Genomic DNA, 24055 nt, shown 5'->3' with positions numbered 1-24055 from the left:
ACTAACCCCTGACTTTACTCCCAAGACATTCCCAAACCACTCTTCCCCTTTACCCATGAGCTTTGTTTCACTCAGAGTCAAAACATTCAGGTTCCTTTCCTCAAACATACTACCTATCTCTCCTTTTTTCTCATCTTGGTTACATCCACACAGATTTTGACACCCCAATCTGAGCCTTTCATACTATTTGCCATTTCCCACGTTAGCGAGGTAGCATTAAGAACAGAGGACTGGGCCTTTGAGGGAATATCCTCACCTGGCCCCCTTCTCTGTTCCTTCTTTTGGAAAATTAAAAAAAAAAAAAGAGAAGGGAAGGATTTCCAGCCCCCTGCTCCCTCCCCTTTTAGTCACCTTCTACGACACGCAGGGAATACGTGGGAAGTATTCTTTTTTTTTTGGCGAGGTAGCGCAAAAAAGAATGGCCCAACTCACCCACATACACATGTATCTACATACACGTCCACACACACACATATACATACCTATACCTCTCAATGTATACATATATATACACACATTGATATATACATATATACACATGTACATAATTCATAAACTTTTCAATACTCTGTGAATATTTTACTCTTAAAATATACTTAAAACTATTCTCAGTCTTCACTGTTATCTGTTACCAAAGTTCCCCATCATCCCAAGATCACACAGAGAAAATTACGTGCAGATGTTATGTGGGAAAAGTTACATGATGACACCACCTGAGATCAGGTTTTCAGATGATAATTACTACTATTTAAGGGTTAACAATTCGTACATATTTGGTATGCCTCTAAACAGAAAAGTAAAATTTCCTAATCAAATATACGTCTACCAGCTCTATGATCTCACACTCTTTGGGAAATCAATCCAATGCATTTTCTAATGTACAGTTCTCCAAGACCACATTAGTATTTTCTAGCATGTATCAAAAACTGTTTAACAGCAGCATGTACCACAGCTATTGAACTACCATCTTCCACTACAGAGGTGTCGAGAACTTGGAACTCACCGGTGCCAGTGTCTGCAAACTCCACACTCGGATGATCTTATCACAAGAACCAGCAGCAATTAATGTGTTCTCGCTGTCAATGGCTAAGTCGGATATCTCTGCAGAAGCACCCCTCAAGGTAGCTAACAATCGACCATCAAGAGTACTCCAAATCTTAACCAGGGTGTCATCTGCACCTGTGATGATATATCTAGAAAAACATTCCCATATATTAACATACTTGTATCCTTGAGTGCCATCTCATTGGTCTTATAATACAATTCAAATTACGACATATACTTACAAATTGCAATCAAGAAGGTATCATACCTATTACTTAATTCATCCTTGGACAAAGGAGGCACAGAAGTTTCTTCTTATGCACCATTCCCAGCTACAAAGCAAGCGGGTGGTAAAGGAATAACTCTTCCTAGACACCTTGGTTGCAACACATTTCCCTGTACTCTTACACACATACTCCTAGAGTTCAAACTGCTTTAACTCTTGAAGGACCACACCTATATCTATCTGTACTGTTCTTTGTTTTTCCCTGTAAGGACCCTATCTTAACTTGTATGGGATGCTTCTTCCTCCCCTTATTTCAACCTGATGACATGCTTTATTAGTATGTTGAAGCATCTTATCTCATGAGTAAATATAATAAGCACCAGAAAAAAATCAGTGTATTAGTTACACACGTAACACAAAGTAGTAATGCGTTTGATAATGTGGAACCCTAGCGGTACTTCTACCTGTTGCCTTCTCCCACTGTCATTTAAATTTGATGTGTTTATCAGTAAGCAGAGATGCCCTCTGTCAAAAGCAACCATAATCAACATCAGGAAAGAATCCTATAGTGTCGGTTACCCATATATTACAAAGGGGAAAGGTATGACTTTGGCTTGCATGCCTAATCTAAATGTCTGTACAGCAACAAATAAATTCATTCACCAGATTTTTTTTTGTTTTTCATTAAATTTTCTTGGTATTTTCAACAAGCCATGATTTTTCAATTTGATATTAGCCAAAAATGGAATTAGTAAGGGAGATAATCAGGACCAGGAAGTTGTGACAAGATCTACTATAATGAGGCAAGGGGAAAGGATAATTATATACATCAGAACAAAAGTTTGGAGATACTGATTGAAAAAATAAAAAAAAACTAGGATCAGAAATCAAAACATTTAGAACCTAGAAATAAAATCAAAGATCATGATAGGTGCCATAAGATAAAAAAGGAACTCAGGAAATAAAAACTAAAACAAATGATGGTGAGCACCGCCTAGCATTAGCTGTGGTGGTTGATGAAGCTTGTAACCATTGGAAAAAACGTAGAATGACTAAAGAGCAGAAAAGGTCAGAAGGGACTATTCCAGATCTAGAGCCTGTTGAACATGAGGCAATCCCTATAACAATAGACACAGATATGATTGAAAATAGTGAACAGTAAGGTGGTTTTTTGGGGCTGAGCAACATACTTAAAGCAAGTAGAATGATGCATAGGGACAAGAACCTGGAGACAAACTGAGGTGACATGGGCAATGAGTAAAGCTGTAGATACAATTATATATATATATCATTAAGAGACAGAACCATCAGAAAAAGTTATGGTACAGTAGATAAGAATCTGTTTATGGATGTGGTTGTTAGGGAGGTGAATGCAAGAGTTTTGGAAAGAGGGGCAAGTATGAAGTCTATTGTGGATGAGAGAGCTTGGGAAGTGAGTCAGTTGTTGTTCGCTGATGATACAGCGCTGGTGGCTGATTCGTGTGAGAAACTGCAGAAGCTGGTGACTGAGTTTGGTAAAGTGTGTTAAAGAAGAAAGTTAAGAGTAAATGTGAATAAGAGCAAAGTTATTAGGTACAGTAGGGTTGAGGGTCAAGTCAACTGGGAGGTAAGTTTGAATGGAGAAAAACTGGAGGAAGTAAAGTGTTTTAGATATCTGGGAGTGGATCAGGCAGCGGATGGAACCATGGAAGCGGAAGTGAATCATAGGGTGGGCGAGGGGGCGAAAATCCTGGGAGCCTTGAAGAATGTGTGAAAGTCGAGAACATTATCTCGGAAAGCAAAAGGAAGGAATAGTGGTTCCAACAATGTTGTATGGTTGTGATGCGTGGGCTATGGATAGAGTTGTGCGCAGGAGGGTGGATGTGCTGGAAATGAGATGTTTGAGGACAATGTGTGGTGTGAGGTGGTTTGATCGAGTAAGTAATGTAAGGGTAAGAGAGATGTGTGAAATAAAAAGAGTGTGGTTGAGAGAGCAGAAGAGGGTGTTTTGAAATGGTTTGGGTACATGGAGAGAATGAGTGAGGAAAGATTGACCAAGAGGATATATGTGTCGCAGGTGGAGGGAACGAGGAGAAGTGGGAGACCAAATTGGAGGTGGAAAGATGGAGTGAAAAAGATTTTGAGTGATCGGGGCCTGAACATGCAGGAGGGTGAAAGGTGGGCAAGGAATAGAGTGAATTGGATCGATGTGGTATACCGGGGTTGACGTGCTGTCAGTGGATTGAATCAGGGCATATGAAGCGTCTGGGGTAAACCATGGAAAGTTCTGTGGGGCCTGGATGTGGAAAGGGAGCTGTGGTTTCGGGCATTATTGCATGACAGCTAGAGACTGAGTGTGAATGAATGGGGCCTTTGTTGTCTTTTCCTAGCGCTACCTCGCACACATGAGGGGGGAGGGGGATGGTATTCCATGTGTGGTGAGGTGGTGTTGGGAATGAATAAAGGCAGACAGTGTGAATTGTGTGCATGGGTATATATGTATGTGTCTGTGTGTGTATATATATGTGTACATTGAGATGTATAGGTATGTATATTTGCGTGTGTGGACGTGTATGTATATACATGTGTATGGGGGTGGGTTGGGCCATTTCTTTCGTCTGTTTCCCTGCGCTACCTCGCAAACGCGGGAGACAGCGACAAAGCAAAATAAATAAATAAAATAGATAAGAATTTCAGAAATAGGCAGAACATATAGGAACAGAGTTTATTAACAAAAAGGGAAATTATTGATAAAAACAAAGTCACCGAGGTCCATGAACCAAAATGGATGGACTCAGCTAAAAGGAGTGTGGCACCCAAAGAAGAAATACTAGTCAAAAAGGAGCTCAAGAGATGTAACTCTCAGACTAATTTTCCTCTGGATAAGGAAAATACACTACACAGGGAGAAAAAATGGAAAGAAAAGAAAAAATACTCATCAAAGTTTTACTACAGGTTGACTATAGACAGTATGCCGCAACCATGAATCAAATCTATGCACTCAACCTCAGACAGCGCATAGATGCATCTCAGTCAGGAACCCTAACTGCTACACCAGTGATGTCCTTTATTTACATATAATGTAAATGTTGAGGTGAAGAGAGTGGTGATAGTAAGTGAGCTTGGGAAGGAGACTTGTGTGAGGAAGTACCAGGAGAGACAGTACAGAATAGAAAAAGGTGAGAACAAAGGAGGTAAGAGGAGTGGGGGAGGAATGGGACGTATTCAGGGAAGCAGTGATGGCTAGTGCAAAAGATGCTTGTGGCATGAGAAGAGTGGGAGGTGGGCAGATTAGAAAGGGTAGTGAGTGGTGGGATGAAAAAGTAAGATTATTAGTGAAAGAGAAGAGAGAGTCATTTGGACGATTTTTGCACGGAAATAATGCAAATGAGAGGGAGATGTATAAAAGAAAGATGCAGGAGGTCAAGAGAAAGGAGCAAGAGGTGAAATAGAGGGCAAATGAGAGTTGGGATGAGAGAGTATCAATCAATTTTAGGGAAAATAAAAAGATGTTTTGGAAGGAGGTAAATAAAGTGCGTAAGACAAGGGAACAAATGGGAACATAAGTGAAGGGGGCTAATGGGGAAGTGATAACAAGTAGTGGTGATGTGAGAAGAAGATGGAGTAAGTATTTTGAAGGTTTGTTGAATGAGTCTGATGATAGAGTGGCAGATATAGTGAGAGGGTCAGGGAAAATGAGATGGTAAACAGAGAAGAGGTAGTAAAAGCTTTGCGGAAGATGAAAGCCGGCAAGACAGCAGGTTTGGATAGTATTGCAATGGAATTTATTAAAAAAGGGGGTGACTGTATTATTGACTGGTTGGTAAGGTTATTTAATGTATTTATGATTCATGGTGAGGTGCCTGAGGGTTGGAGGAATGCTTGCATAGTGCCATTGTACAAAGGCAAAGGGAATAAAGGTGAGTGCTCAAATTAAAGAGGTATAAGTTTGTTGAGTATTCCTGGTAAATTATATGGGAGGGTATTGATTGAGAGGTTGAAGGCATGTACAGAGCATCAGATTGGAAAAAGAGCAGTGTGGTTTCAGAAGTGGTAGAGGATGTGTGGATCAGGTGTGTGCTTTGAAGAATGTATGTGAGAAATACTTAGAAAAGCAAATGGATTTGTATGTAGCATTTATGGATCTGGAGAAGGCATATAATAGAGTTGATAGAGATGCTCTGTGGAAGGTATTAAGAATATATGGTGTGGGAGGCAAGTTGTTAGAAGCAATGAAAGTTTTTATTGAGGATGTAAGGCATGTGTACGTGTAGGAAGAGAGGAAAGTGATTGGTTCTCAGTGAATGTAGGTTTGCGGCAGGGATGTGTGATGTCTGCTTGGTTGTTTAATTTGCTTATGGATGGGGGTTGTTAGGGAGGTGAATGCAAGAGTTTTGGAAAGAGGGGCAAGTATACAGTTTGTTGTGGATGAGAGAGCTTGGGAAGTGAGTCAGTTGTTGTTCGCTGATGATACAGCGCTGGTGGCTGATTCATGTGACAAACTGCAGAAGCCGGTGACTGAATTTGGTAAAGTGTGTGAAAGAAGAAAGTTGAGAGTAAATGTGAAAAAGAGCAAGGTTATTAGGTACAGTAGGGTTGAGGGACAAGTCAGTTGGGAGGTAAGTTTGAATGGAGAAAAACAGAAGTGAAGTGTTTTAGATATCTGGGAGTGGATTTGGCAGCAGATGGAACAATGGGAGCGGAAGTGAATCATAGGGTGGGCGAGGGGGCGAAAATTCTGGGAGCATTCAAGAGTATGTGGAAGTCGAGAACATTATCTCCGAAAGCAAAAATGGCTGTGTTTGAAGGAATAGTGGTTCTGACAATGTTGTATGGTTGTGATGCGTGGGCTATGGATAGAGTTGTGCGCAGGAGGGTGGATGTGCTGGAAATGAGATGTTTGAGGACAATATGTGGTGTGAGATGGTTTGATCGAGTAAGTAATGAAATGATAAGAGAGATGTGTGGTAATAAAAAGGTTGAGAGAGCAGAAGAGGGTGTTTTGAAATGGTTTGGTCACATGGAAAGAATGAGTGAGGAAAGATTGACCAAGAGGATATATGTGTCAGAGGTGGAGGGAACGAGGAAAAGTGGGAGACCAAATTGGAGGTGGAAAGATGGAGTGAAAAAGATTTTGAGTGATCAGGGCCTGAACATGCAAGAGAGTGAAAGGTGTGCAAGGAATAGAGTGAATTGGAATGATATGGCCGACGTGCTGTCAATGGATTGAACCAGGGCATGTGAAGTGTCTAGGGTAACCCATGGAAAGTTCTGCAGGGCCTGGATGTGGAAAGGGAGCTGTGCTTTTGGTGCATTATCACATGACTGCTAGAGATTGAGTGTGAGCGAATGGGGCCTTTGTTGTCTTTTCCTAGCACTACCTCACACACATGAGGTGGGAGGGGTTGTTATTACATGTGTGGCAAGGTGGCGATGGGAATGAATAAAGGCAGACAGTATGAATTATGTACATGTTTATATATGTATATGTTTGTGTGTGTATATATATGTATACATTGAGATGTATAGGTATGTATATTAGCATGTGTGGACATGTATGTATATACATGTGTATGTGGGTGGGTTAGGCCATTCTTTCGTCTGTTTCCTTGCGCTACCTCGCTAACGCAGGAGACAGCGACAAAGCAAAATAATAATAATAAAAATCTCTCTTACCCTATTATTACTTACTCGATCAAACCACCTCACACCACATATTGTCCTCAAACATCTCATTTTCAGCACTTCCACCCTCCTCCACACAACTCTATCCATAGCCCGTGCCTCGCAACCACACAGCATTGTTGGAACCACTATTCCTTCAAACATACCCATTTTTGCTTTCCAAGATAATGTTCACAACTTCCACACATTCTTCAACGCTCCCAGAACTTTCGCCCCCTTCCCCACCCTATGATTCATTTCCGCTTCCATGGTTCCATCCGCTGCCAAATCCACTCTGAGATATCTAAAAGACTTCACTTCCTCCAGTTTTTCTCCATTCAAACTTAACTCCCTATTGACTTGTCCCTCAACCCTACTATACCTAATAACCTTGCTCTTATTCACATTTACTCTCAGCTTTCTTCTTTCACACACTTTACCAAACTCAGTCACCAGCTTCTGCAGTTTCTTACACGAATCAGCCACCAGCACTGTATCATCAGCAAACAACAGCTGACTCACTTTCCAAGCTCTCTCACCCACAACAGACTGCATACTTGCCCCTCTTTCCAAAACTCTTGCATTCACCTCCCTAACAACCCCATCCATAAACAAATTAAACAACCATGGAGTCATGTGTGTGTGTGTGTGTGTGTGTGTATGCTTTTCACGTTTTGCACATATCTAAGTATTCATTTATCATTTACACACATATAACATTATCCACATGAACAAATTTAAGAAATATCTTCATCAATATGGAAAAATAATTGTCCAAAGGAAACTGCTTCTTTTACAGTAAAAATTAGTAAAGCAGTTTTTGCTTAAATTTGGTTCCTGCTATGATGACAGTTACACTTTCTTTGACAACTTAAGGGTGACTGTGATGTAAAATATCATTCCTAGCTGTGTTGTTTTGTTACTGATGACATCTATAGATAAGATGTGGAGCCATATATCAACTGGAAATTCAAATGAAGGAACAAAGGTGTAGAACTATAGATGTGGCTATGCGCAATAAACTATGACCAGCCACAAATGAGGCTCAGTGCAACGAAAAGATAAAACATTCAATGTGCAATGTACTATATCCAGTCACAACTGTGGTTTGATGCAATGAAACGAATAAAATATTCAGAGATGAATTCATGAGTTCAAGTTATTTTGCTAAAGCTAATCAAGTTTATTAAAACTACATCCCATTATCTTTGCAATATTTCCCAAACGAGTTTAAGCTTCCTCTTGATAGTTAAATGTTTTCTGCACATTCAATATCTACACTAATGAAGGCACAGAGGATAAAATCATCCAATTACAAATAATAATATGAATATCTCTTATACACAGCTCAATGCAAACTTTGATTCAAAACTATTAAGAATCTAAAACAAAATACATTTGATTAACAAGTGTCTCTAACCACACCTAATTGTTTAAGCACAGAGACACAACCACATTACAAGAAGACACCTACTAAAACAGCAACGGCATAGAAATAATCCATAACAAACCATGCATCTAATAAAATCAATCTTTTTTTTTATTATACTTTGTTGCTGTCTCCCGCGTTTGCGAGGTAGCGCAAGGAAACAGACGAAAGAAATGGCCCAACCCCCCCCCCCATACACATGTATATACATACGTCCACACACGCAAATATACATACCTACACAGCTTTCCATGGTTTACCCCAGACGCTTCACATGCCTTGATTCAATCCACTGACAGCACGTCAACCCCGGTATACCACATCGCTCCAATTCACTCTATTCCTTGCCCTCCTTTCACCCTCCTGCATGTTCAGGCCCCGATCACACAAAATCTTTTTCACTCCATCTTTCCACCTCCAATTTGGTCTCCCTCTTCTCCTCGTTCCCTCCACCTCCGACGCATATATCCTCTTGGTCAATCTTTCCTCACTCATTCTCTCCATGTGCCCAAACCACTTCAAAACACCCTCTTCTGCTCTCTCAACCACGCTCTTTTTATTTCCACACATCTCTCTTACCCTTACGTTACTCACTCGATCAAACCACCTCACACCACACATTGTCCTCAAACATCTCATTTCCAGCACATCCATCCTCCTGCGCACAACTCTATCCATAGCCCACGCCTCGCAACCATACAACATTGTTGGAACCACTATTCCTTCAAACATACCCATTTTTGCTTTCCGAGATAATGTTCTCGACTTCCACACATTCTTCAAGGCCCCCAGAATTTTCGCCCCCTCCCCCACCCTATGATCCACTTCCGCTTCCATGGTTCCATCCGCTGCCAGATCCACTCCCAGATATCTAAAACACTTCACTTCCTCCAGTTTTTCTCCACTCAAACTCACCTCCCAATTGACTTGACCCTCAACCCTACTGTACCTAATAACCTTGCTCTTATTCACATTTACTCTTAACTTTCTTCTTCCACACACTTCACCAAACTCAGTCACCAGCTTCTGCAGTTTCTCACATGAATCAGCCACCAGCGCTGTATCATCAGCGAACAACAACTGACTCACTTCCCAAGCTCTCTCATCCCCAACAGACTTCATACTTGCCCCTCTTTCCAAAACTCTTGCATTTACCTCCCTAACAACCCCATCCATAAACAAATTAAACAACCATGGAGACATCACACACCCCTGCCGCAAACCTACATTCACTGAGAACCAATCACTTTCCTCTCTTCCTACACGTACACATGCCTTACATCCTCGATAAAAACTTTTCACTGCTTCTAACAACTTTCCTCCCACACCTCCTTCATTCTACCAATAAATTAACCTTTGCACACTTTGGACATAGTTCCCTCATCTCATTCTGTCATATTTTACAGAGCTTTCTAGACTGATTATAATAATATAGTACTGTACTGAAGTTAAGACATAACAAAATAAAAATTATTGATACAGCATTAAGAAAGTACTGTCATAGCAATTGTATTTCATCATAATATTCTATGTAACTGCTATAAACAGTGTGAAACAAATCTATATTTGCATCATTTCCTTTACCCTTTTTCTATCAGGACCTTTACCCCTTCTCTATCAGGACATACATGAATTAACAAAAGATTTACTTACTTCCCAGAACGGTCAAACAGCATGCAATAAACAGCTGACAGATGTCCAACAGAACGCTGAAATAATTGCATACGGCTGAAGAGTTTATCCGTAACCACATGTCTGCGGTTGAAGCTCCCCATGAGTTCTCTTCCCAGTATGGTCTGGGTAAGACATGGAGGGCCACATACTTGTACAGGTTCCAAAGGTGGGAAGCCATGGCGACGAACCACAACACTAGATAAGCCTCTGTAATATTTCCATAAGTCTGTGGACAGAAAATATCCAACATTTAAAGCAGTAAACTTAAATTTATATTCACAACCAGCAACAAAACACACAATATAAGAGAAAAATTACACTGAAGATGAAAAGGCATTAAACAAATCCAATGCTAACCTTGTTCTGTACGAAGAAGTGACTGTGAGCCAGCTCCTAAAAGTGTAGAAGCATCTGGGTGAGGTAGTTTTACAAGCTCATTGATGGCTGGCCCAAGACGGGCCACCATGCGTAGCAAATGATCTCTGCTGATGTGTACATTTTGTTCATCCTGCACAGTAAATTCTTATCAACAGTCAGAATGGACAACAAGATATTCTAGCAAAAATTAGCATAAAGTAAGTTTTCCATCTATCTTTGTTCTGTAAGCTTCTCCCACATTCAAATGTAAAAGATGCATTCAAACTAACTTCAACATCCCACAACTGAATATTACACTATAACCTTCAAACTATGACACATGTAAACTACTACTTTTATGATCAACTGAAACTAATCGTGCACTGCTGTTTTGAAGGGCACACCAAATGCAAAATCAACAATCCACCATGGCAAAACAAATTTAGATAAATGATTTCTTTGTAATTTCAATACTTCTGTAGGATATCACTAATCTTATGTGAATATATTGTGTTTAATGGAATTTTTTTCCAGTAGGCATGAATTATCTGAGATTCTAGACACAGATAATGGCATACAATTCATTTCAAAGGAGTTTGCTTCACCAGATTGGGTCACCAATGCCTTCATTTTTGTCTACCTAAGTGTGTTTCATGTAGTTCTTGAAGTATGTCTCCTTGCAGTGCAATGGGAATTATGACACAGAATTCCCAAAGAACACATCCTTGTTCAATGATGATTTCATCTTGATGCTGCAGAAATGACTATCAACTTAGATCACACTCATCAGTACTTGACCATCCACGCTGAGCATATTTCAGAACTCTGGATAATATTGGATCTATTGCAGTTTCTTCTTGAGCATTTGATGTTTACAGTAGCAAGGACGTCCATTTCAAAAAAGTAGCAATTTACAACCTCACTCTCACAGTTCACTTCTGAAACCAGAGGGACTCTTGAAATGCAGTCTGCATTTATATGAGCAGCCATGTTTCTGTATTCAATCTTGTAACTGTATGATGCTAACTTGACATCCCATCTTTGCAGCCTGGCAGCATACAGAACAAGTTTGTCAAGGCTGAACAAGGAAACATATGGGCAGTAATCTTCAATCAACATGAACTACCATCCATAATGGATCTATGAATTTTTAAGTACCATACACAATGCTTAGCACTTCCTATCTAAGAACAGTTTTTCTGAGCACCTGTTAATGTACATGAGGCAAAAGCAGCTTGTTGATAACATCTGTCCATAACATTTGACAATACAGCACCAATACCATATGATGAAACATCACATGAAAGGAACAATGGTAAGGAGTCATCATAGTGAACAAGAATATCTGAATGTAGCAGTAACATTTTTGCCTTAGAGAAAGCTTCATCTTGTACTTTTGTCCAAGCCCATTTCAACACCCTTCTTTAACAGTCTATTCAGGGGAGCAAGCATGGTGGAATGAATTTTCAGAAATCAGGAAATAAGTTTTCAATCCTAAGAAGGATTTAAGACTTCCATTTTTAGGTTATGGAGCTTGACTTATGGCAAGGAGTTTATCTTCATACGATGAATGCCCTTAGCATCTATTCTCTGAACAAGATGTGAGAGAATTTGCTCAAATTTGCATTTGTTCTTGTTTAATGTGAAACCTGACTTTTGCCACCTTTACAGAACTTTAACTAAAGTATTCAGGTGATCCTTCTTGTCTTTTCCTGCAATGAGGATATCATCTAAGTAACACACAAACTATGTCAGAAAGTACAGAATCCAATATTCTCTGAAAAATAGCAGGGCCAGAACGAATACCATTAAGCAATCTCTTAAACACAGAAAGTTCAATGTAAGTATTGTTAATGAGGTATTCAAGAGATTCAGTCACAACAGGAATTTGATGGTGTGTTTGCAACATGTCCAAGCTAAATGCAAATCTCTCTTTGGAATAGGGTACTTTACTACATCTGTACGTGTGTTGTAAGTTACACTAAAATCACCAAACACACTATGACTTTATCTGAATCTCTTTCCTTTACAGACACAATGGAAGCATTACCAAATAGGGCACATTAAGCTCTCTCAGTTACTTCATAATTTTCCATTTTCAGTAACTCCTTTTTTACTTTAAACAGAAAGGCATATGGAACCTGTCTAGCTTTGTGGAATTTCAAATTTTCTGAAAGAGCGAGTTCAACTTATGGACCATTATAACATCCTAGCTCATCTTGAAACAATTCACTGTACTTTGGATGGCTTTAATGGTAACCTAGAATAATATTTCACACATCAATACATAGGGGCAGCAGAAATAGCAGAACCTGAATCTAACTGCATGATAACATCATTCTTTTCAGGCCTTAAAGAAACATGAATGGGAGCATTTGCAGTAGTAACAGTATATACTAAACTCAGAATATGTATTGGCTCTTGAAGTTGTAGCACATCTTGTATTTCATGGTCTTCAACCCTTGCGTTGTGAATATCTTTCCTATCTTCAGTGAACAACAACTGACTCACTTCCCAAGCTCTCTCATCCACAACAGACTGCATACTTGCCCCTCTTTCCAAAACTCTTGCATTCACCTCCCTAACAACCTCATCCATAAACAAATTAAACAACCATGGAGACATCACACATCCCTGTCGCAAACCAACATTCACTGAGAACCAATCACTTTCCCCTCTTCCTACACGTACACATGCCTTACATCCTCAATAAAAACTTTTCACTGCTTCTAACAACTTGCCTACCACACCATATATTCTTAATACCTTCCACAGAGCATCTCTATCAACTCTATCATATGCACCTGATGCACACATTCTCTACCACTACTGAAACCACACTGCTCTTCCCCAATCTGATGCTCTGTACATGCCTTCACCCTCTCAATCAATACCCTCCCATATAATTTACCAGGAATACTCAACAAACTTATATCTCTGTAATCTGAGCACTCACTTTTATCCCTCTGCCTTTGTACAATGGCACTATGCGAGCTTTCTGCCAATCCTCAGGCACCTCACCATGAGTCATACATACACTAAATAACCTTACCAACCAGTCAACAATACAGTCACCCCTTTTTTATAAATTCCTCTGCAATACCATCCAAACCTGCTGCCTTGCCGGCTTTCATCTTCCACAAAGCTTTTACTACCTCTTCTCTGTTTACCAAATAATTTTCCCTAACCCTCTCACTTTGCACACCACCTCAACCAAAACACCCTATATCTGCCACTCTATCATCAAACACATTCAACAAACCTTCAAAATACTCACTCCTTCTCCTTCTCACATCACCACTACTTGTTATCGCCTCCACATTAGCCCCCTTCACTGATGTTCCCATTTGTTCCCTTGTCTTACACACTTTATTTACCTCCTTCCAAAACATCTTTTTATTCTCCCTAAAATTTAATGATACTCTCTCACCTCAACTCTCATTTGCCCTCTTTTACACCTCTTGCACCTTTCTCTTGACCTCCTGCCTCTTTCTTTTATACATCTCCCACTCATTTGCATTATTTCCCTGCAATAATCGTCCAAATGCCTCTCTCTTCTCTTTCACTAATAATCTTACTTCTTCATCCCACCACTCACTACCCTTTCTAATCTGCCCACTTCCCACACTTCTCATGCCACAAGCATCTTTTGCACAAGCCATTACTACTTCCCTAAATACATCCCATTCCTCCCCCATTCCCCTTATGTCCTTTGTTCTCACCTTTTTCCATTCTGTACTCAGTCTCTCCTGGTACTTCCTCACATAAGTCTCCTTCCTAAGCTCACTTACTCTCACCACTCTCTTCAACCCAACATTCTCTTTTCTTTTCTGAAAACCTCTACAAATCTTTACCTTCGCCTCCACAAGATAATGATCAGACATCCCTCCAGTTGCACCTCTCAGCATATTAACATCCAAAAGTCACTCTTTCACACGCCTATCAATTAACACGTAATCCAATTACCCTCTCTGGCCATCTCTCCTTCTAACATACGTATACTTATGTATATCTCATTTTAAACCAGGTATTCCCAAACACCAGTCCTTTTTCAGCACATAAATCTACAAGCGCTTCACCATTTCCATTTACAACACTGACCACCCCATGTATACCAATTATTCCCTCAACTGCCACATTACTCACCTTTGCATTCAAATCACCCATCACTATAACCCCGTCTCGTGCATCAAAACTACTAACACACTCACTCAACTGCTCCCAAAACACTTGCCTCTCATGATCTTTCTTCTCATGTCCAGGTGCATATGCACCAATAATCACCCATCTCTCTCCATCAACTTTCAGTTTTACCCGTATCAATCTAGAGTATACTTTTTTACACTCTATCACATACTCCCAAAACTCCTGTTTCAGGAATAGTGCTACTCCTTCCCTTGCTCTTGTCCTCTCACTAACCCCTACCTTTACTCCCAAGACATTCCCAAACCACTCTTCCCCTTTACCCTTGAGCTTCCTTTCACTCAAGAGCCAAAACATCCAGGTTCCTTTCCTCAAACATACTACCTATCTCTCCTTCTTTCTCATCTTGGTTACATCCATACACATTTAGACACCCCAATCTGAGCCTTCAAGGAGGATGAGAACTCCCCGCGTGACTCCTTCTTCTGTTTCCCCTTTTAGAAAGTTAAAATACAAGGAGGGGAGGGTTTCAAGCCCCTCCACTCCCGTCCCCTTTAGTCGCCTTCTACAACACGTGAGGAATGCGTGTGAAGCGCCTGGGGTAAACCATGGAAAGTTCTGTGGGGCTTGGATGTGGAAAGGGAGCTGTGGTTTCAGTGCATTATACATGACAGCTAGAGACTGAGTGTGAACAAATGTGGCCTTTGTTCTCTTTTCCTAGCACTACCTCGCACACATGCGGGGGGAGGGGGTTGTTATTTCATGTGTGGCTGGGTGGCGATGGGAATGAATAAAGGCAGACAGTATGAATTATGTTCATGTGTATATATGTATATGTCTGTGTGTGTATATATATGTATACGATGAGATGTATAGGTATGTATATTTGCATGCGTGGACGTGTAAGTATATACATGTGTATGTGGGTGGGTTGGGCCATTCTTTCATCTGTTTCCTTGTCCTACCTTGCTAAAGCAGGAGACAGCAACAAAGCAAAATAAATAAATACAAGTATATTGTGGAAGAGAGGGCTTGGGAAGTGAGTCAGTTGTTCGCTAATGATACGGCGCTGGTGGCCAATTCGGGTGAGAAACTGCAGAAGCTGGTGACTGAGTTTGGTAAAGTGTGTGAAAGAAGAAAGCTGAGAGTAAATGTGAATAAGAGCAAGGTTATTATGTTCAGTGGGATTGAGGGACAAGTCAATTGGGAGGTAAGTTTGAATGGAGAAAAACTGAAGGAAGAAGTGTTTTAGATATCTGGATGTGGATTTGGCAGTGGATGGAAACATGGAAGCGGAAGTGAGTCACAGGGTGGGGGAGGGGGCGAAAGTCCTGGGAGCATTGAAGAATGTGTGGAAGGCAAGAACGTTATCTCGGTGAGCAAAAATGGATATGTTTGAAGGAATAGTGGTTCCAACAATGTTATATGGTTGCGAGGCATGGACTATAGATAGGGTTGTGCAGAGAAGGGTGGATGTCTTGGAAATGAGATGTTTGAGGACAATATGTGGTGTGTGGTGGTTTGATTGAGTAAGTAATGAAAGGGTAAGAGAGATGTGTGGTAATAAAAAGTGTGTGGTTGAGAGAGCAGAAGAGGGTGTATTGAAATGGTTTGGTCACATTGAGAGAATGAGTAAGGAAAGATTGAGAAAGGATATATATGTCTCAGAGGTGCAGGGAACGAGAAGTGGGAAACCAAGTTGAGGTGGAAGGATCGAGTGAAAAAGATTTTGAGCGATCGGGGCCTGAACATACAGGAGGGTGAAAGGCACACAAGGGATAGAGTGAATTGGAACAATGTGGTATACTGGGGTCGACGTGATGTCAATGGATTGAACCAGGGCATGTGAAGCATCTGGGGTAAACCATGGTTGCGAGGCATGGGCCATAGATAGGGTTGTGCAGAGAAGGGTGGATGTGTTGGAAATAAGATGTCTGAGGACAATACGTGTGAGGTGGTTTGATCGAGTAAGTAATGAAAGGGTAAGAGAGATGTGTGGTAATAAAAAGAGTGTGGTTGAGAGAGCAGAAGAGGGTGTATTGAAATGGTTTGGTCACATGGACAGAATGAGTGAGGAAAGATTGACAAAGGATACATGTGTCAGAGATGGAGGGAACAAGGAGAAGTGGGAGACCAAATTGGAGGTGGAAGGATGGAGTGAAAAAGAAAGAGGGAAGAATATTAATAAAAGACATCAGACAACAAAGAAGCCTTCAGGATGTGCAGTGGCAAAGATTTACATGACACTTCAACCAGCCAGCTTTTCCTACATAAAAAAAGAACAAAGAAAGAGTATAACCAAAAAGACAAGTGGAACAAATAAATTTTAAAAAGAACATTACAGATAAGGAAGGAGAAAATCCAAAAAATTTCCATAAATTCACACAATATAAATTGTCAGTTAAAGAGCAGTTAATCAAGTGATGGGATTCTATCTACGTATATCTCTGATGCCTGTTTCAACAGGAACTCTCTCAAGGAGGTGGCCATGGCAATAGAGCCTCCATAACGACAGACTTTCAGAGCCACTTCTTGGCATTTTGTGCCTCACCCTCGACAGGCCACTGGCAGAGGGCAACTTGCAGTGTCTGGAAAGGCTCCTACCTAATATTCATACTGACTACTTCTACCCAATGATCCTATCCACTTCTTTTCCTAATTGTTTCTAGCTACTGCTCCTGTCTAAATGTTCCTAGCTACTACTTTTATCTACTGCTCCTATCATTTTGCCCAAAAGCAGGGCTAGCATATAGAGCTCAAAGCAAGAAAATGGGTGAGCATGTAAAGCTCACAGCAAGAAAATCTAGAGTTATGAAGAATAAACTGTGTGATTCAAAGTGTTGTCAAGTGTAATGCATGACAAGGAGAGATTGTATGTTAGTGGACGTAACGCCTGTAGTCCATGTCTGGACGAGGCAGAAAGAAAAGAGCTACCTGGGTCAGTGGAGTGCAACTTGACAGCCACTGAAGTGCTGGCTCACTATGCAGCCATCACTAACCCTACCAATAACCAGATGGGTAGCACTAATAATATACCTTCCTGATCACTAACCCTACCGATAACCAGATGGGCAGCACTAATAATATACCTTCCTGGTCACTGAGATTCACAGGGAAGAATTAAACAATGATGCAAGGAGGCATGAGAAACTAAATAAAAATTCAAAAATGTTTTCACAGTAAATGACACTTTAGTTCCATTACCAGTGAGGTGGATCGAAGAGGCAGTTTTGGAAATCACTGACAAATCTAGAAAAGGCTTCTTTCATACTTGCTCACTGTATCCTGTGCTAGAGAGGAAGGACCAGATTGAAAAGGCCTCAATTGCTCATATCCATTCTCTAGCTGTCATGTGTAATGCAACAAAAATGCAGCGCTCTGTCCACAAGTAGGCCCCACAGACCTTTCCATAGTTTCCCCCATGCTACATATGACTTGATTCAGTCCATTGACAGCATGTTGCCTCTGTATATCACATTGTTTTAATTCACTCTATCCCAAGCTTGCCTTTTGCCCTCTTGCATGTTTAAGCCTTAACCATGGGAAATTTGTTTCCCTCAACCATTCCATCTCCATTTGGTCCCCCCATTCTCATTCCCTCTAACTCTGACATATGGTAGTATATCCTCTTTGTCCAAAGCATATCAGCATACCCTCTTCAGCTCTACCAACAATACTCTTCATATTACCATATCTCTCTCTTACCCTATCATTACTTTACTCAACCAACCCTCCTCATACCACAAGATGTCATCAAACATTCAATTCCCAACATATTCATCCCCTTCTATATATTCTCATCTATAGCCCATGCCTCATATTCATACAACATTATCAGGCCTACTGTATCTTCAGACATACCCCCCCCCCAGATAGTGACCTCTTTCCGAACATTCTTCATTATTCCAAGAACCTTCACCCCCTCAACCACCCAATGATTACCTCTGCCACCACAGTTCCAACTGCTGCCATACCCACTCCCAGGTATCTAAAACAGTTCAGTTCCTTTAGGTTTTCTCCCTTCAAACTCATAACCCAGCTAACCTGTATCTCTGGACTGCTAAAGCTAGTAACCTTGCATTTATTCAACTGCTAAACCTAATACCTTTGATTTAATTCACAATTACTCTTAACTTTCTCCCCTTACACTTTCTCCCAAACTCGCACTAACTTATCACATTTCTCACTTAAATCTGCCACCAATGCTATGTCACCAGCAAACAACAACTGACTCACTTCCTAGTACTCCTTCCCCCCCACCTTTTTTTCACAGCAAGCATACTCACCCCTTTATCTAAGGCTTTTGCATTTACCTCCTTCACCTTTCCACCCATAGGCAAATCAAGCAACTTTTGTTATATCATGCACCCTCCCCCCAACACACAAACAGACCCACCTTCACCTAGAACCACTCATCCTACTCTATTCCTACTCTCACACAAACCTTGATAAAAACTCCTCACTGCTTCAATAACTTTCTTCCTACACCATATATTTATGCTATCTACCACAAACCATGTCTATCAACCCAATCACATGCTTTCTCTAGATCCATAAATGCCACACACAAATCCTTGTTTCTCTAAGTATTTCTCACACTCATTCTTCAAGCAAAAATCTATCACCTCTGAAACAACACTGTTCCTCCCACTCTTACACACAACTTACCAAGTACAATCAACAACAATCAACAAACTTATACTTCTCTTATTCAAACTCTTATCTTTGTCTGCCATGCCTTTTTGCAATGGCAGTATATCAATCCTCAACCTCACCATGATCCATACATAACCAAAAAACAAGTCACCTCCTTCCTTAAGAAATTCAACTGCAATACCATCCACTCCTACCATTTCATCTTACACAAGGCTCTCACCACCTCTTCTCTCTTCATCAAACTAAATGCCATGACTCTCTCACTCTGCATGCATCCCTGACCCATGTTCCCTATACCTGCCACCCTATCATCACACACATTTAACAATCCTTCTAGTACTCCATCTCTTCACATTACTGCCTGTTACCCCTTCCCCATTTGCCCATTTCACTGATCCCATCTGTTTTCTTGTTTTCCTCACACTACCAACTTCCTTGCAAAACATCTTAATTCTCCCTAAAACTTTCTGATTCTCACTCACCCTAGCTCTCAATAGCCCTCTTTTTTAGCCCCTGCACCTTCCTCTTGCACATCTCCCAATTACTCTCACTCCTCTTTAGGTGCTGTCCAAACACTTCCCTTTCCTCTTTCACAAGCAATTTCAATTTGTCATCCCTCTACTCACCACCCTTTCACACCTACATACATCCAGCTTTCCACATGTCACACACTTCTCTCACACATTCCAACACTACTTTCCCCAAAACCACCCATTCCTCACCTACTTCCCTTGCTTTATTTCTCTCACCTTTACAATTCTAAACTCAATATCTCATGTTATTTCTTCACACAAGTCTCTTTTCCTGGGTAACTCACTCCCACCACCCTATTCTCAACCATATAATTTCCTCTTTTTCAGAAACGTTTACAAATTTCACCCTAATCTCCACCTGGTAATGATCAGACATCCCAACAGTTGCCTCTCTAAGCAAATTCACATCCAATAGTCTTACTTTACACATGCATTAATTAGTATATAATCAAATAATGCCCACTGACCATCTTTCCTAACCAATCATGAATACCTATGTGTGTCCCATGTTTTAAACCAGGTTTCAAAAGTCCTTTTCAAAACACACCTTCACAAGTTGCTCATTTCCATTCACCACACTGAATTACCCATGACCCCCAGTTATATCAACAGCACATTATTCATTTTTTTTTTTTCATACTATTCGCCATTTCCCGCGATAGCGAGGTAGCGTTAAGAACAGAGGACTGGGCCTTTTTTGGAATATCCTCACCTGGCCCCCTCTGTTCCTTCTTTTGGAAAAAAAAAAAAAATAACTATTACCTTCTGCATCAACACTGCTACCACACCACTTAGCTACTCCCAAACTATTATCTTCTCACAACCAGGTGCATAAGTACTAATGAAAACCCATCTCTCAAATTTCACTTCTTGGTATCCACATCAGTTTGAAGCTTACTTCCTTACACTCTTTCACACATTCCCACAACTGCTTCAGCAATAATACCACCCCATTTTTAGCTCTTGCCCTCACATCTAACCCTGATTTTTCCTCTATGATATTCCCATGCCATTCTTCCCCTCAAGCTTGATAAAGCTAGACCTCCTAACCCTAAAGCTTTTACTCATTCAATGATACAACATCCAGGTTCCCTTCCTAAAACATACTACACATCTCTTCTTTCTCTAATCTTGACTACATCCACACACATTAAGATATCCAAGCCTGAGCCTTCAATGAGAATGAGCACTCCTTGCTGGGCTCCTTATTATGTTCTAACTTCTAAAAAATAAAATAAAGAGGAAGGTTTCCTGCCCTCTACTCCCACACCTCTTAGTTATTTTCTTCAATATGCAGGGAATATTAACCTTCCCTATCCCCAGGAAAAAGACATTAACAAAATAATGCAAGGTCTTGAGCCATACCAGGATCATGGTCCAGATGATATTTCTTCATATATACTACAGATGCATTATAATACATGACAGAAACATCTTGAAATAATGTTCAAGACGTTGCAGGAGATATGCATAGTGCCAAGGGAGTGGAGAAGAGCAAGTGTGATAAGATGGAGACTGGAAACAAGCACTTAACTACAGACCAGTCACAAAGACATGCATGTATTGTAAGGTTCAAAGAAGACTATCATAAAGCTAATGAGGGACTTTCTACAAAGGAGAAATTACATAAGTGAGAGAAATAAAGTATTAGGGAAAGGTCATATGTAACAAACACCTCAAATTTTTATAAGTGAGCTCTCAGGCTAAAGGGAAGGGTATGTGGCTTGTTTATATCTAGACTGCCAGAAAGAATTTAATTTTGTGCAGTATGGGAGGCTGACCAAGATGCTGGAATACCAAGCAGGAATAGGGGGGAAACTCCCTCAATGGATGGAAGATTATACATCAAAGTGTAAAGGAATGTGTATGTCAAAGCAGTCTTCTCAAAATGGGTTGTCACCAACAGTGACATTTGGTTGTTTTGCAAACATTACTTACTCTTCTTGATTTATAAAAAAGCATTGCCTGAATATGTTTGCAAATGATGCAAAGGCCGTGAACGAAGTGAAAAATAAGGAGTACAATAGAGTCCAAAATTGGTTGTTCATATACAGTTATGCAGATAGGCCAGAGTAAAAAAACAGCCTTAAAATAATTATCTAGCAGGAAACAAGCTATGGGAATGTGTATATTAGAAAGACTTAGGAGTAAACTTTGTCTATGTCACCAGGGTTCCAACTTAAGAGAATCCTTAAGAGCAACTGTCTGTCATCAAATACTAGAAGTGCATTCAAGCTTACCTTAAGGTAATATTGAGAATGGTATTCACATAATACATAAGAACAAAACTATAATATGCTTCACAAGTTTGGTCAGTGCACCTAAAGAATCACAGAGCCAATAGAGAAGGGCCGAATTATAAAAAAAAACTAGAGGCTTTAAATCTGCCCTCTTAAAATGACAGAAGAGTGATGGGTGACCTGATCACAACTTTTAAGTTTTAAAAACAATGCTGACATAGCGTACATTTCCATAAGATTTGAAACAAACAGTGGTCAAAAATGAAATCAAATAAGAAACTTGTTAAAATGATGTTAGGAAGTACTTTTATAATATATAGGTAGGGGATAACTGGTGGTCTTCTTCACCAGCACAACCCAGGATGGAACCAGGCTGTTGGATTGGTAGTTAGTCATACAAGTTGTTAACAGCGCCCCTCCAGCCTTGCTAGTCTGGTAGACTTCGTAGGTACTTGTCCAGTGCACTCTTAAAACTTCTCTACTGTGCATCCCATGTTGTTTCTGATGGTAGATGGCGAGGTGTTGAAGAGTCTTCGGCCATGGATTTTTTTTTGAGTGTGTGTTCTCTCATTCTGTGTATATTGCGTCTTCCATGTTTGTCATGCCAGTAGTATCTTATTTCCGAATGTCAGTTGGGAATCATACCTTCTCTTCTAAGATCTTTCCAGGTTCAAATGATGATATACCTCTCCTATCTGCAGTTCAGGGAGTATATAGCCTTAGAGGTTTCAGCTTACACTTATCTCCACTGAAAAGCATATTGCTATCGGTTGTTCATTTAAGTACACTGTTTGTTTCTTTGTAACCTTTCCACATCTTCATTCTTCCTATTCTTGTACCATCTGCAAAGGATGATTTGAAACTGTGGCTTGTGTTCATGTCAATGTTAAACATAAGAAAGAAGAACAGGAGTGTTAGATGGAATAATATGACTAAAGGCATGGTTAAGTCAATAAACATATTTGGTATCATTGTAACATCCACCTTATCTTGGATAATATACATTACAGAAATAGCCAAGTCTGCCCTCTAGGGAAATGGGAGTTCTGTTCAATGCAGAAATTTCTTTTCCTCCAAACAATTGCTCCATTTACGCACAGGAATGTTATGCCCTAGTATGGGGTATTGCTCTCACTCTAGGGTTGTTCTAGCTCAGCTTCCTTTCCTGAAATTGTGAAGTCAAAAGTAGTCTGACTTGTCAACTCTCGCAGGCTAACTGGGAACTTGGCCCACTTGTCCAATAACACAATGTTGGTTCACTTGCCCTCTATTATAGGTATCACTCTGGTTTTAACTCCCGAGAGCTGGCTATCCGTGTGTCCACATTACTAGGCAGACCATGCAATACTCGGGCAATCTGCTGAGTCATATATTACTAACACGGCCATTGGCAACTCATGGATGGGCCGTTCCGACAGCCGTTTTTTTCCCCGTACTCCTCCAAGCTTTGGAGGCCTGTACCCTCTCACGAGGCTTTCCCAATAAATATGACGCGGCACTTTTCAAAATACAGGTCTTTCACTTCCTCAAAAATTCGTAATCCCCCCACGTTTCTTCCTCTTCAATTTCGTTAACCACGCCAAATTCACCCAAGGGGGGGGGGGGGCTTCGTATGGACTTGAAACCATCTCCCACGTAATATATATATATATATATATATATATATATATATATATATATATATATATATATATATTTTCCTAAAGAAGGAACAGAGAAGGGGGCCAGGTGAGGATTTTCCCTCTAAGGCCCAGTCCTCTGTTCTTAGCGCTACCTTGCAAACGCGGGAAATGGCGAATAGTACGAAAAAAAAAAAAAAATATATATATATATATATATATATATATATATATATATATATATATATATATATATTTACACAATCAAAAAGCTCTTGGACAGAAAGTATTAAAGAAATGGGGTTCCAACAGTGTAAATCTCCCCCTCCCCCCCCACCGGTGCGGTACAAATATATAATTACCAAGGGCGTTTCCAAGGAGAGAGACGGGGCATTCCCCACTCCCCCACCTTGAACAAACACTTTACAATAATAAACTTGGTCATAAACATGGATTAAAATATTCTCACAATCATTCTGACATTTTTAGTC

General features: G+C 40.3%; 1 protein-coding gene across 3 annotated transcripts in view; it reads right to left on the bottom strand.

Moving 5' to 3' along the window:
* Nucleotides 1-24055, bottom strand: part of BRWD3 (bromodomain and WD repeat-containing protein) — a 385638-nt gene that overhangs the window by 357665 nt on the left and 3918 nt on the right. For all 3 annotated transcript variants that reach the window (XM_071688832.1, XM_071688831.1, XM_071688833.1), the window contains exons 5-7: nt 10374-10524; nt 9996-10242; nt 1004-1193 (exon numbers count right to left, since the gene is read on the bottom strand). In XM_071688832.1, the coding sequence (XP_071544933.1) occupies nt 1004-1193; nt 9996-10242; nt 10374-10524 (588 nt within the window). The remainder of the gene's footprint in view (nt 1-1003; nt 1194-9995; nt 10243-10373; nt 10525-24055) is intronic.

The sequence above is a fragment of the Panulirus ornatus genome, chromosome 46 (genome assembly GCF_036320965.1).
Source record: "Panulirus ornatus isolate Po-2019 chromosome 46, ASM3632096v1, whole genome shotgun sequence".
Taxonomy (NCBI): domain Eukaryota; kingdom Metazoa; phylum Arthropoda; class Malacostraca; order Decapoda; family Palinuridae; genus Panulirus; species Panulirus ornatus.
The sequence above is the reverse complement of the archived record's forward strand: the minus strand, read 5'-3'. Positions and strand labels throughout refer to the sequence as shown.